The sequence below is a fragment of the Calonectris borealis genome, chromosome 1, assembly GCF_964195595.1.
Source record: "Calonectris borealis chromosome 1, bCalBor7.hap1.2, whole genome shotgun sequence".
In the NCBI taxonomy this organism is placed as follows: domain Eukaryota; kingdom Metazoa; phylum Chordata; class Aves; order Procellariiformes; family Procellariidae; genus Calonectris; species Calonectris borealis.
In genome coordinates, this window is record NC_134312.1 from 14,017,069 (window position 1) to 14,032,463 (window position 15,395).

The window sequence follows — 15,395 nt, forward strand, 5'->3', positions numbered from 1 at the left end:
CTTTATTTATTGCATACAATTACGACACAAAGTCAAATAACGTGGAGTCAGAAGTCCAGGTACCTCTGATGGTAGCCAAAGCCAGCAGAAACAGTGACAGCAGTAAGCCTGATATCTGCCCTCCCTGCCCCTCAAAAAAAACCCAACAAAACAGAGTGAGATTTCCTGTCTAGTAGGTTAATAGTTACGCTTGCTTGGTTGGGACTTTGCAATATGCTGCTTATTTTTTTTTCCTGTTTTTTTTTATAATTCTGATATATCAGTACTATTGACAAACTCTTTAGGTTAATTTTCAATCAGAAGTTACACATTACATGTCCAAAATACCTGTCTGAAATATATCTGATAAATAGCTGTGTATTTATGGTCATTACCTTGTTTTTTCAATCTTAAGACTTCAGGTTTGCTGACATAGGCTTTTGTAGAAATAATCAAAGTATATCTGACTTAGATGCTGTTTGGAATCAAATTCACTTGAATAATTGGGATTGTACCTGCAGGAATTGGTATACATTCAAAAGAAGGGCTTTTCAAATAGGGTAATTTCTAAGTTTAAGTATTCTTGAGATATGAAAAATCTTTCAACGTTTTTCTCTACTATGGTAAGAGATGATTTTTATAGCGCACATATGGGAAACGGAACTTAAGGGGAAATCTAATATACAGTAGAGCTAGGTTTACTCCATATTCAGTAAACTGCAGACAACTTGTATCTTCCAGAGTCTGTGTAATTGACCATAGTACTCTTAAAAAGATAACTAAAATCTAACAAAAATTTAACAGTACTGTATGTGTTACTGCTGTCTAAAGCTTTGGTTAAAAATGACTCTGTTACATAATAATAACAGCAAACAGCAGTACATGAGAAACTACATAATATGAGAAAACAAGGTAGTTTTGGCCAGCAATAGTGACAGTAATCACAGCATGCCATCACAATTGTCAAGAACTTTTTCTGATGTCATGGAAAAAGAGGATTTTGAGGAAGGACAACTAACTAATTTCATGTGCATCTTTTTTCATATATAATCTGAGATGTGAAAAATTAAAAAATTGGTTCTATTTTCCTTGGGACTTCAAGTAGCAATGAAACAATACTCTCTAATGAACTGAAAAGAAGGCTGCAAAGTCACCAGTTTGGGGCTTCTGAGACCAACTCCTCCATAGCCTCATTATAGTTTAGAGGAGCTTGGTGTTGCTTTTTTTCCTCTGTCAGCTTTGAGTCTGGCTTGATTCACAAAAATGTCAGGAAAACTACAACTGTAAAAGATGATCCTTCCCCTGTGTATGTGCCTCAATGTGTCCACTACCTTGGTGGCCACAGGAAGCTTCTTTGCTCCCTCAAGCCTCAGGTGAGAGGAACGGCCTGGTCCCAGAAGGCACTTAGAATTTAAAGTATCAAGAAAGAACTGCAGATTTCAACTGAAATTCCTGTTAAAACAAAGCTTTGTAAGATTGTAAGTCTTTGGCTTTTTTTAACCAAAATAGTTAGCCGAAGTATTACTTTGGGTTGAGTGGTGATTGGTTGTCTTTGTTCTGGTTATTGTGGTGGTTTCAACACACAGTACTAGAGAAGGTATGTTACCACTCTTGGTTTTGTTGACTCTGAAGTAGTGAGATGAAGGTTTTGAATTAAAATTACAGACCACGTAGGTGTTTGCAACAGCAAACATTTGTTCAATTACAGTATCTCTTAGCTGTACAATCAGTTTTTAGTCTAATGTTGTTTTTAAGAAGTACTGTAGTTCTAGTAAGGCAGCTGTAATTCAATTTTTGTAATATAGGTTTAGGAATTATACTCTGTATTAGCAGAGAAGCAGAATTATTAGTGAGAAACAGAATTATTAATCTTTTGGGTTTTATCAAAGCTACTGAAAATCTTACAGACGAGATTCTGTAGTGCAGCACAAGAGCTGATTCCCCTTTAGGGAATGTGCTTTACTGAGCAAACTGAAGTGATGCTGCCCTCCCCTGGGTGGATTAAAGAGCTGTTTAATGTTGCTTCACTGTCATGCTGTCCACAAACCTCACCGACTCGCGAAGCAGGAGACCCTTTCTTTACAGTACAGAGCAAAAGATTGTGGATCAATCACTTCAAAAAATCTGGTCATGTGGGGATTATTCAAGAGCACCAGCAAACAGCTTCACAACTGCTAATTCTCTTAACTTGCCACAGACTGCAAGAAGTTGTTTGTATAACTTGTAATTCAAAAAACTTGCTGATTTTTGGTATACTGTATGGCGTCTTTATGGAAGACCTAGAAATTTGACATCTACTTTCCTTAATCATGCATGCTAATAATTGAACAGAAAAGATGAGTATTCTGTATGAGGTTTTTTAATGGATTTTGACTGGTGCTTTTGGTGTGGTAGGCATTATCCAGCCAGTGAGATTTGTTGAGGGTTGTTTTACTGAGATTTTTTTTGTTGGTTGTTGTTTTATTACTGGCTAAAGCCCAGTTCACCCTATCCCTTCCAAGTCTCTAGGCCAACTGATAGTGGCAGTAATTCCAAAATACAGTTATGACTTCTAGGTCGTCTTCAGAGTATAAATTATTCCCAAATTCTTTATTGAGGAAGCAGTGCTGCTTCTTTTTAATTTTTTCTCTGGCTTCTTATTACAATCCATCAGCTTAGCAGTGGGACTAAGGAGACCCTTTAATTTTGTTTCTATGTTCAACGATTACTTCTGACTCCTTGACTGTGCCGGTGATAACAAGAATTTCCAAGTGTCTCATGCACGATCAGTGGAAGACCTACCATGCTTCCTCACCACACACAATGTCTGAGCCTGATTTGTTAGAGTCCTGCATCACTGTCCTTCCTTTCTTTGAACTGAACAAATTTTTATGTTTTTCTTTTAACATCTGTCATGGCCTTGACAGCCTTTTACCTCTTTCTTACTCAAACCTTTTTCCTTGCTAGGAGAAGCCCTATGACAAATTAGCGCTTCTTACTTTCAGCTGGTGGAATATTCCCTCTTAATGAAAAAGCTATTTGACCATTATAACTTGCTTCCTCTCTCAGCAAATCCTGATGTCTGTTAGGTATCTCTATTGATACCTACCCCTGAAAGCCTGTTTTTAAAGAGGTTAGGGACTGTCTAATAATTCCAGGGAAAAAAGTTGAGGGACCTGTGTCTTATCAAAGCTTTTTCTATCCCCAAAATGATAAAGTTAAAAAAAAAAAAAAATTGAGGAATTAAGTGTGTATGTCGTTTATTAACTATCAGTGGCCATACTGGTAAGTCATTGCTATATACTAATTCTTCTAATCTTATGAGTTCCCATATTTTCCTCAAGTTATATGGTTGGAGGATTTGCTCTTTAATCATTATTCTGATAATGTACCTAATGTAACTGCCTCAAAGGAACTGTGATGTCTGGCTGAAGCATCTAATTTAACTTTATCCTGTTTACTGTATATGGAGAGAGTCATCTATTATATTTGTATAGAAGCTTAACTGAACAGCTGAGTTATTTACAACCTTTAAAAGGTCTGAAGCACTATTGTAGTCTCAAGTTAGGGGCATTGCATTTTACCGTGGGGAAGCCTCCTAAATGAAGAGGAGAAAGCAAGACTTGGGAACACAAAGATTAAGAAACACTGCTCTAGAGTTCTTCCTCTTATGAAACCCCATGAATCTTCTGGTTCTTGGCGTTTCATCAGAAATGTGTTGGAGCGGTATAAGTCCATGCTTTCCATATTGGAAAGTTGATTATTTTTTTTTTAAGTCCTTAATTTTGTTGCCATCTGATTAGACCTAGTTAATGCAATTTATTATGGCTTATCCAAACAGGCGTTTAATAACCTAAATATCTTGAATATTTCTGATATGCTTGACTGTCAAATTTAATGGGTGGTGTCCTAAATTAAATACCATCTACAGGAATAATATCCTTTTCAACAGAAACGAATATATCTGAAAATGGAGGTGGTGGTGTGGGAAAACGAAGAATATGCGGGGCGAGGGGGGAGCTTATCTAGCACTAAGTATAAAAAAAAAATGCTGAATGTTTTTTTTAATTCTATGTTATTCCAACATTCATGCTAGTGAACTTAAGCAGAAGAGCTTTGCTGTTGAGATCTGTAGACTTCTGAAAGTCAGATTTGTTGAAGCTGCAGCTTGTGAATACAGTTAGCTTATTTAAATCTGATTTTTAAAATGTTTTTTCCTTTCTTACAAATGGTTGGTTTTTACTCTCAAGACCTGTTGATGGGTTTTTTTTGTCTTTGAGATTAGTTTGTGTGTATTTGTGTACATTTTTTTTTTCCTCTTGTCAGTTGTGTGCAGCAGCAGCTGAAAGGTACAAGGGCTATAGCATTTTTTACTTGAAACCTGGTTTCTTTGTGGAAAAAAATTGAGATTGTAATGCAGATGTATGCTAAATACCTAATTTGATTTAGAATTGGGTTGGAGTGAAACACTGTAGGATCTGGTTCTACCTGCAGGCCTAAGGTTTGCACTGGTATGCATCCATAGAAGTTTATGGCTATGCATACTACTCCAAGCATAAGTAGCTCTGTGATGTGTTTGTGTATATATATGATTATCCTACAGACTTCTGTGACACTGTAAGTTCCAGGTCACTAGAAGGTTCCAGTTTGCAAGTTCATTTCTCACTGCCCACTCGTGTTTCTCATCTGCTGCAGCACTGGCTATATGTATACCTTGGTTTCTGGATGGAGTATAAATGAAACACAAAGTTCCTTCTTTCTTCCCCTGCTGCTTATTTTAATATATGCTGAGTGAATGTTTTTCTGGTTAAAAAAACCAAACCAAACCCAAAAAACCCACCTATATTGAGAATAAATCGTGTTGTTTCTGGTTACAAAGAAAGGTGACTTGTTTTGAGTTTGACTCCACTGGAAATAAACAGCACATTTGGCAATCACTTGAGAAGAAACCTTCACAGTAAAATGGAAGTTTGTGATCCAAGGTGGTCATTGTGGTACAGCTTGAAAAACAAGATAACTTGTTTTTTAATTATGATTATCCTAACCATATGATTTTTAAACTTTTTTCAGAGCCATAAAATTGATATACGGACAAACGGTGGCAAAGTAATTGGTCTTGGAACACTTTATGGAAATACAGATATTCGTGCAACAGAGAAGGGTGTAAGTAAGAAGTAAAACTTTCTCTTTAATGGCTTGTTCAGCTTGTCTGTTGCAAAATGACTAATTTTGAAGAATCTGCTGAAGAATATTTAATGACCCTCATTGGTTGATTGTCATTTCACTGTTAACTTACATTTGTCTGTTTAATTATACTATCTTATCTTACGCTTGATTTGGATTAGTAAACAGGCTCCATAGAAAGAGCAGTAATAAGCATGTGATCGTTCCATCAGCACAGAGGTTGTGCTAGCTGATACAACTTCACTTATGTAGACTCTCACAACACTCTTAAACTTTTTACTTGGCTGGTATCTAGGCACCTGGATTCTGCAGTAGGCCCATGAGTTTATTTTAGTGTCTCATGAATAGTGGCTTGATATTTGTACATGCTGTACACTTCCAGCATTATATGGTTGTAAGAATGGAAGAGTAGAAGGTTTTGTATATTTCTTTGCAGCTGAGGAAATATAATCACGTGTAATCTCGTTATGACATGCAGTGAGAAGAATCATGAACAGGAAGATAGTTTCATAGAGAAGTAGCTTGCTTTTTTCAGCAGATGGCAGTATGAGACAAACCTCACACTACTGTAATCTGGTTTTGTTTCTTGCTATAAGCAGTCAATTCTCCATTATTTAAAACAATGTAGAGCTAGGCTTCCTTACATAATACTGCAGTTCTCACACCCAGTCTGGTTTTTAGGCTCAACTTGAATGTTTAGGCATCATAATGTCCATGCAACTGGCTGCATTAGGATGCATTGCTATATGAACATGTGGAGCCAAGCCAAGTCTGGAAGTAGCTTGGATGCATGCAGTACTCTGACAGAATCATTAGATACCCTTAAAACCAGCAGCACTGGGAAGAATCGGAGTGCAGGTAGCTCTCCCTAGTCAAGGATAGAATTGAGATCAAATTATTAAGTTCTAGGAGTCCAAAATCGCCTCTGTGAAGTGCCATTTGGCACTGTTCTACACCTTGTAGATTGGGTTCTGAGATCATATGTTCACTTACACAGAGACAGCTGTGAGCTGTTCTTAATGTCCTGCTGTAAACTAAGCAACTTGCCATTGGATTTTCCAAAAACTGTCAACATTAAATTATCTGCATTTCTTTGTAGTGGATGCTAGCATGCCTTTTATGTACAAAAGAGCCCAGAGGCTGCTGTAGCTGTACTATTGTTGGGGGTTGTTTATTCTGGAGAAAAGGAGGCTCAAGGGAGACCTTATCGCTCTCTACAGCTACCTGACAGGAGGCTGTAGAGAGGTGGGTGTTGGTCTCTTTTCCCAAGTAACAAGCGATAGGACAAGAGGAAACGGCCTCAAGTTGCGCCAGGGGAGGTGTAGACTGGATATTAGGAAAGATTTCTTCACCAAAAGGGTTGTCAAGCATTGGAACAGGCTGCCCAGGGAAGTGGTGGAGTAACCATCCCTGGAGGTATCTAAAAGACGTGTAGATGAGGCACTTAGGGACATGGTTTAGTGGTGGACTTGGCAGTGTTGGGTTTGTGGTTGCACTTGATGATCTTAAAGGTCTTTTCCAACCTAAATTATTCTGTGACTCTATGATTGATATTTCTTCATGAACATTATTTCATCCCAGCAAGACCTCCCAGCATAAAGCAGAGTGGGTAAGGTCTGACTGTGACATGCTCTGTTGATGCCCCAGTGGGACTGATCAGTGCTAATTGATTGGCAGTTCCCTTGGGACTATTACTAGTTAGTGGAGTTAGGATCCATCCTAAGCCACTAGCAGCCACAGGGAGTGGAACAGGGCAGAGGTAGCTTACAGCTTTCTTGATGTGTCATCCATCTTCCTGGAGCGGTGTTCCCCAGGGCTCAGTACTGGGGCCGGTCCTGTTCAATATCTTTATCAATGATCTGGACGAGGGGATCGAGTGCTCCCTCAGTAAGTTTGCAGACGACACCAAGTTGGGCGGGAGTGTTGATCTGCTGGAGGGTAGGAAGGCTCTGCAGAGGGACCTGGACAGGCTGGATCGATGGGCTGAGGCCAACTGTATGAGGTTCAACAAGGCCAAGTGCCGGGTCCTGCACTTCGGCCACAACAACCCCAGGCAACGCTACAGGCTTGGGGAAGAGTGGCTGGAAAGCTGCCCAGAGGAAAAGGACCTGGGGGTACTGGTTGACAGCCGGCTGAACATGAGCCGGCAGTGTGCTCAGGCGGCCAAGAAGGCCAACGGCATCCTGGCCTGTATCAGAAATAGTGTGGCCAGCAGGAATAGGGAGGTGATCGTGCCCCTGTACTCGGCACTGGTGAGGCCGCACCTCGAATACTGTGTTCAGTTTTGGGCCCCTCACTACAAGAAAGACATGGAGGTGCTGGAGCGCGTCCAGAGGAGGGCAACGAAGCTGGTGAAGGGCCTGGAGCACAAGTCTTATGAGGAGTGGCTGAGGGAACTGGGGTTGTTTAGCCTGGAGAAGAGGAGGCTGAGGGGAGACCTCATCGCGCTCTACAACTACCTGAAAGGAGGTTGTAGCGAGGTGGGTGTTGGTCTCTTCTCCCAAGTAACTAGCGATAGGACAAGAGGAAATGGCTTCAAGTTGCGCCAAGGGAGGTTTAGATTGGACATTAGGAAAAATTTCTTTACTGAAAGAGTGGTTAGGCCTTGGAACAGGCTGCCCAGGGAAGTGGTGGAGTCACCATCCCTGGACGTATTTAAAAGACGTGTAGATGAGGCCCTTAGGGACATGGTGTAGTGGGCATGGTGGTGTTGGGTTGACGGTTGGACACGATGATCTTAGAGGTCTTTTCCAACCTGTATGATTCTATGATTCTATGATTCTGTGATTCCTGCAGAGGGCTTCTGTTGGAAAGATCTGAAAGCTGGAATCCTTGTTTTCTACCAGTGAAAAAGACTAAGTGCAATCTATGAAGTGCTTTGACTGCTGTGGATTCATGCTGTTCACAACATACTAGCATGGTGGTGGTCTTTAAATTAGAGTTGTGCTGCTTAGTCATTTGTCCCGAACTAGTTTGTACACCAGTGCAGTCCATGGAGTTCATTTCAAATAGCATCTTGCTGGTGTTGATAAAAACAAGTGGATGGTAGAAGAATAATTAGATCTATATCTACATGAAAATATAGTTCATGAAAATGAGAACTATAATTGTTTTGCTTTGAGTCTTTAAATGCTGTTTAAAAATCTTTCTTCAGATATACTGTCCTTCTGAAACAATAAAACAAACTTCATGCAGATTAAGTTAAAGTGCTTTTTTATATAGTCCGTAATATTGCTAGAAGTCACTCTTACAGTTGTAAAACTGTAGTAACTTGAGTGAAGTGAGTCATTTTAACAGGAATTTACAGCTATGAAACAATATATTGGCTTATGTTATTGAACTTCTTCTCATTTACAAACTTTGCTGTGTAGTTAAGAAGGACAGTGTGAGATTTCTTTTCTCAATTGGCCACTTCTGTTAATAATCAGTCAGCCTTATGTCTCCTGTGTGTGTTTGTATGAGATGTTTCTTCCATCAGTTGTAGTCATCATTATGTAATTATGGCTTTGTCAGCATTTCCAGCCCCCACTTGGAGGTGGGGAGGGAAAGATTGTGGTAAAAGACACTAAGCACTTGAGAAATAGAGAATATTTTTAAGGGGGGAAAATGGAGAAGACGCTAGTAAAATATTTGAGCAAGGATAGCACAAAAAGGAAGGCCAAGAAGAGGAATATGTGGGGAAGGAATTGTTTGTCATATTTAAACATAGCAAGATGTTAGTTTTCATCTTGAAAATGTGTTCAGGTGCAAAAACATTCTCAGTCTGATTTATGAAGATGGACTGATACTTTTTCTTTAAAGGGTAAGAAGCTGATGGAACTTGAGCATGTGGTCAGTCTCAGTAACTGCAACTCCCAAGGCTCTGCTCTCAAGGGAAAGAATTTTTCCAGAAAACCTGGTGGTTCAATGGACAAAAATAATCAAATTTGTTTGACTGGGGAGTCATTAGCTAATATCTGTGCCACGGGGACTTTTCTATAACACTTATTTAGCAGAGCAAAACATCTATGTTCTGCCAAAAATTCATAAAAGTTAAAGAATTTGGGATTGAAAACATATTTAGTCTCAGTACAAAGCAATCCTTTTTTTTATGCTTTCCCTACCTAGAATACTTTTTCAGTCTTATACTTAAGCAGTCTGACTTCACCCCCCGCTCCAGATCTGGGTTATTCTGAAAGAAATGTTCATTGTATTGGTAGTTCTTGTTTTATTTTTTTATAGTAACTAGCTGACTCGTACACTTTTTATCATGTGCTGAGACAACTCTTTTTATTGCTGTGCATTTTTAAGAAAGGTAGTTGAGGCTGGTAAATAAGACGAGTTGGTATGTGAGCTTGTTTATAATAAAGCACTTCATAATATTTAAATAAGATAAATATCTAAATAGAGTCAAAACTTGCATACCATAGTGACAGATGTAGCTTTTTGGGCTTTCCTTTTCCTGTTCAGGAATGCCACAAGGCAGCCAGTTTGCACCCAAACTATGCAGATATTTTTATTTTATCCCCCCTCCCCCCCCCCCCAAAGTGTGCCTCGCCCTATTTTCATTGTGCTGATAGCAATGATGGCCTTGCTAAAATTGGAAATGTTCTTTGCAAGTCATTTAATTCCCTTCAGAACAGGTTTAGATCATAGAACCTAAAATGACAGTGGCTTTTCTTTTACTTGTTGCTTTGGCCATGTGCCACAGCAGGTTTACACTTTGCCATCTTGGGTGAGGAAGTAGTGGAGTACTGTTGTGATTTAACCTGGCAGGCAGCCAAAAACCACGCAGCTTCTTGCTCACTCTCCCCACTCCAGTGGGACAGGGAGAGAATCGGAAGGGTAAGAGTGAGGAAAAACTTGTGAGTTGAGATAAAGACAGTTTAATGGAACAGAAAAGGAAGGGAAAATAATAATAATAATGATAATGATAGAATATACAAAATGAGTGATGCACAATGTAATTGCTCACCACCCGCTGACCGATAACCAAGTGGCAATCACTACTTCCTGAAACACGCCTCCCATTCATATACTGAGCATGACGTCACATGGTATGGAATACCCCATTGGCCAGCTGGGCCAGCTGTCCCGTCTGTGCTCCCTCCCAGCGCTTGGTAGCACATGTAAGCTGAATGTCCTTGACTAGGAGGGCACTTAGCAACAACTGAAAACATCAGTGTGTTATCAACATTCTTCTCATACTAAATCCAAAACACAGCACTAGGAAGAAATTTAACTCTATCCCAGCCGAAACCAGGACAAGTACTCTGTGAGAAACATTCCTAGAACAGATGCAATGTAAATTTATGTTTGTTAAAGTCTCTGCTTGTTAGAGTTTTGTTAGAAGCATTGAAAGATTGAAAAGCTGAATTGCTGTCACTTTCAGTAGTGACAAATTATGCCTTAATATCATTGGGTTTGTTTACTGTTGATGCTTAGATGCTGCTTAGCATTATGCTACAGAATCACCTGCAGAGATTGTAGATATTGACTGTCACATATGTCTAATTCTAGCATGGCACTTTGATCACCAGATGTTCTTAAAGGTTAATGTATCTTGTTACATTCTTGGAGACCTATTTTGTATTGTAGCATCATGTCAAAAGTCTTAAAACAAGAATCCATTCTGTAATCTTATGACTTAAGGTGTAAAGACAGCGTAAAGCTCAGTATGCATGGATTGGTAAGGTCACAGTATAATTTGGCAGTTGTATAGTCCATACTAAAACAGCCTCTTTAGCTCACTTCTTGGGACACAATACACCATGGAGTTTGCGCAACTCTAGTTGCTGTTTGTCAGAATACCTCTTACTTCCTCCATAGTTTATTCTTTATATAATATAACACCGGAAGGGTCAGCAGACTTTTTTTTGTGTGTTAACTTTTTTCCACAAGATGACAATGCTAAAATGACAAAGTGGATTTAAAGATAATTTGACATAAGGCACAGTTTGATCTAGAAGGCCATATATGGTTTCATGTAATGAATAAGGATTATGTGCAATTCACTTAAAGTCCGCGTAAGCAAAATAAAAACAACTTGAGTGGGCGTTAAGTATGAACTATTGCATGATTCCATCATAAATCGAGTTTAACTGGGGAAGAATAGAATTACATTTATATGGTAGTTGCACAAGCATATGATTTGTTCTGTTTTGTTCAGATAGGTGTAGGTTATGTCACACCACTGGTTACTTGTACATAGATAATCTCATCTATCACCTTTTACTCCCCGAATCTATCCATAGTGCAACTTTTCAAATCTTTACCTTTCTCTCCATTTCTGTTGAAAAGAAGTGGGGATGGAGATCTTATCCCTCATTTTTCAAGGCTTTGTATAGCTTCAGGCTTAAGTCCAAGAATAGAGGTCTGAGTAACCAAGGTAATATGGACAATTATACTGAGAAAAAGAGCAGCGGTACATTTTTTGCAAACCTTCACCAAAGCTATGTCTACAAAGTGAGCCAGTTAAAAACCTGCATAAAGAGCTGTATGTAACCAAAGACAGTGGATGTTTCAGTATGTGGTGGCAGAAAACTAATTAGCAATGCTTAAGTGTCATAATGCTGTATGAATGTTAAGTTTTCATTATTAAAGCTAATCCTTTATTTTTACTTTTCAAAATGAAGTGTTTCGGTTTTTAAAAATAAATCAAGTTTTTCTTTCATCCATTTGTGACTATTTAGGTTCTTCACCTATATGATGAATGTAATAATTCATAAGAATGTTGTAAAGAATCATTAACTTGTTGGTCAGAGCTCTTGGATGAAAAGGTTTTTTGTTTTGTTTTAACTAAGAACTTCATTCTGTTTGTTCTGCACCAACAACTGCTTTCTGTTTTTTTGCCTCTTAATAGTGTTACTTCCCTCTGCCTTTTCAAACTGTGGTGACAAGTTTTCCGTTATGTTTATTTAAGTTTATTTCTCTTAGAGTGTGAATATAGAAAAGCTGCAGGGGACATCTATCAACATATCTACTGAAGATGGGCTGCTGAAAACTAAGTATCTCTATGCAGAATCATCATCTCTGTCTTCAATAGCTGGTGATATTCTGCTGGGAAGTATTCATGGTAAGAAGGAAATACAGTCACAAATTTAGCTGCTTTGAAGGTATTCATAATGTTCACAGTAACAAATGGACTAATGCTATAGACTATCACTAAATCAACTGCACACAGTATAGGAAGAACACAGTTCTGTATTTGTTAGAGACTGAATTGATAAGAATTAACTTACCATATAGCATACTGTATTTTTTTAAAAAACAATTTTATAAGCACACTTGTGAAATAGCAAAGTGTATATTGTAGCAAAGAAACATCACACATACTAAGGATGTCAAATATTTTAAAATTCAGCCATGAAAATTATACTGAAAGTAGTAAAGAGGCTTCTCTTCCCCTCTCTCCATCCTTTATTTTCTTCATGGGAGAAGTAACTCTTACAGCATCTACTAAAAACTATGCTAGAACTCGGTCGTATTTAGAAGTTTTTAGCAGAAATAGTCCGTGTGCTGGCACCCTATACTAACAGAGTGGTGACAGTTTCTGTTCCTTGACTGGGGGGGGAAAGGTCTCTAATCCGTGCACCCTTTAATGTCCTTCACCTGCAACTAAAACTAATTAACTTGAGTGTCTTTATATAAACAGTAATCAAGGTTGGAATCTGGTGTAATTTTCTAATTTAACAAAATTCCCACTGAATTCTGATTGTGCTGTAATGCGTTTGTGGTGATTTAACATTAAGTAAAACAAACTGGAGGATGTACAAAAGTGAAAATTACTCAGGTCAGTTAGAGTTCCAGATTTCCAGCTATATGCCTTATAAGCAATTTGCTGCAATTTCTTAGCAATTTTGTATTGTCATCTTGCTTGAGAAATGACTCGTTTCTTCCTTAAAGGAGCAACACCTTTGTCCATTTATAGTAAATACAAGAATGGTTTCTAAACCTGTTAGGTAAAGTTCACTTCAGCATGCATAGGCAGAAATAAGATTTTTTTTTTTTTTTTTTTTTCTTTTCCTTCTTCTTGTTACTGCATTTTTCTAACATGTAGACTATATTGTTACTGGTACTTCTGTCTGATAAGCTGTTTTGCTTTGTTTTGGTTTTTTCTAACTTCAAACTGATATAATGATACTGTGGAATGATCAGTTTGTGAGCATGTTCATGCCTCTGTGCGTATCCAAAAGTTTATTTGTGTTTTCTTGGTACAAAAATGAAATGATAACTGCTGTAGTTAGTGACTTACTTCCTTAGTAATGCCTCATTGTCATTTAGCTGAAGAACAATGTGAAAACAAATAGAATTGTATCCAAATTATACAGACATTTCTTACGTTACTGCAGGATTATTTTCATGAGCTCTCTACTAAATGGGTTTGGAACACCTAACGTTATTTTAGCTGTTTCTTTTAAAAACAATTGCACATTAACATTTGCTTGGTATTTCTAGTCTATTTTTTCAGAAAAATATTTTTTGTAAAACATCATGCTCCTCAATCACATTTTAATAGTAAGAATAAATACTTTTAAAGTCTTTTAAATTATTATATTGCGCATATATATACACACAGACGCACAAACACATATATTAGTGGAGAAGATAAACTCCTATTATAAATTTATTTTAGAAAAAGATTGGTCACTTTCACTTCTAGTCTTTGCTCATGAGGTAGCTCAATTTTAGTAGTAGTTTTGTTTGTAAACACTTGGACAGATTGTTTCTTGGGCAGTTAAGCCCACTATTTCCCTATAGCTGACATGATGCTGATATTATAGTTGGCATAAAATCAGCACATCTGTGCACAAAACTGAGCTAAACTTCGTTGCTTTTGCACTGAGAACTTTGAAGTCAGAGCAACACAAACTTTACAAACCTGCCCGAGACCCATTTTGTAGTTGAATCTCAGGCTGTAGAATTCCAATGCTGTCAGTGCCCAAGCTTTCTTAATTGCTCTTTCGCTTCATACTTTTATGGGAGATGAATAATGCATTATTTTGAAGAAATTGGTTTTGAGTCATTTTCATCAGTTTCTGTAATGGGCATTAGAGATGTCAGGTGCCATTGAGCTTTCGAGTTGACACTTGAAAAACAAAAGGGCAACAGCTCTGAGACTTGAGAAATGTGCTGCTTTATCCAAGGGGCGATAACGAATAGTGAAACTTCTCCACAGAGGAGCACATAGAAGAGAAAGGAAACCCCTCTTTGCAACTATGCCAAAGTCTTGAGTTGAGTTGCATTACTTATTAATTTATTTTATCCACAAAATAGTTTAAACTGGGAAGAAATTTGACATCTACTCCAAACAAATGCTTAAAGTGGGCTCAATTAGAGCAAACTTGCTCATGGCCTTGTCTGGTTGAGCTTTGAATATTCTCAAGGACAGAGATTGCATGACTTTTCTGGGTGACTTGTTCTAGTCCTGAATTATCCTTCTGGTGGGGAAAAATAAATTATTTTTTTTTTAATCGTAATTTCCATTATGACAACTTGTAACCATTATCCCTTCTTCTTGCTGCATCACCATAAGAAGAGTCTGTCTTTTCTCTATACCCTCCCATTAGGTAGTTGAAGACCACAAGATTCCTCCTCAGCCTTCTTCTTTTAAAGCGAAACAAACCCAGCTCTCTGAGCATATGTAGTGTGCTCTGGGCCCCTCTCTTCTCAATACCTTTCTCTGGCCTAACTTCAGTACATCAGTGTTCTTCTTGACTGGGAAGCCTAGAATTGGACACAGTATTCCAAATGAAGCCTCACAAGAGAGCTTTACCTGCTGGCTATACTCTTAATCATACAGCTCAATATGCAGTTGACCTTCTTTACTGACTCATACTGAAGTTGGTGTCCATCAAGATGCCTAGGTCCTTACCTGAAAAGTTTCTTTGCAAACAGTCAGCACTCAACTTTTACTGCTCTACAGGGTTGATTTGTCTCATGTGCAGGACTTTGTTTGCTTTTGACCTTTTCTTCAGTCATAGTCTAGTAACTATTTCATTATGTGAGAAAGTCACACTGGAAAACATGGTTATTGAAATGCTTTATATATTTACATACTGATTAATATATAGGAAAAGGTGAACATATAGCTGCCTTATCCTGTCAGTGACCTGAATAAGACAAAGTAGAAAATCTGCAATGTTTTGAAGTTAGTATGCTATCATGTTTGAGCTTGGCATTCTATAATCCCCTCTGAAAAGAATCTGATATATGTTCCATGAGTTTCAGCTGTGTTCTGGATTTCACTGTATTTAAAGTGGGATTGTAGAAAT

The 15,395-nt window shown here is 38.1% G+C and overlaps 1 protein-coding gene across 2 annotated transcripts in view; it reads left to right on the plus strand.

The window, feature by feature from the left end:
* Positions 1–15,395, plus strand: part of FAM185A (family with sequence similarity 185 member A) — a 46,988-nt gene that overhangs the window by 8,384 nt on the left and 23,209 nt on the right. For both annotated transcript variants that reach the window (XM_075144696.1, XM_075144687.1), the window contains exons 3-4: positions 5,029–5,121; positions 12,058–12,196. In XM_075144696.1, coding sequence (XP_075000797.1) covers positions 5,029–5,121; positions 12,058–12,196 — 232 coding nt within the window. The remainder of the gene's footprint in view (positions 1–5,028; positions 5,122–12,057; positions 12,197–15,395) is intronic.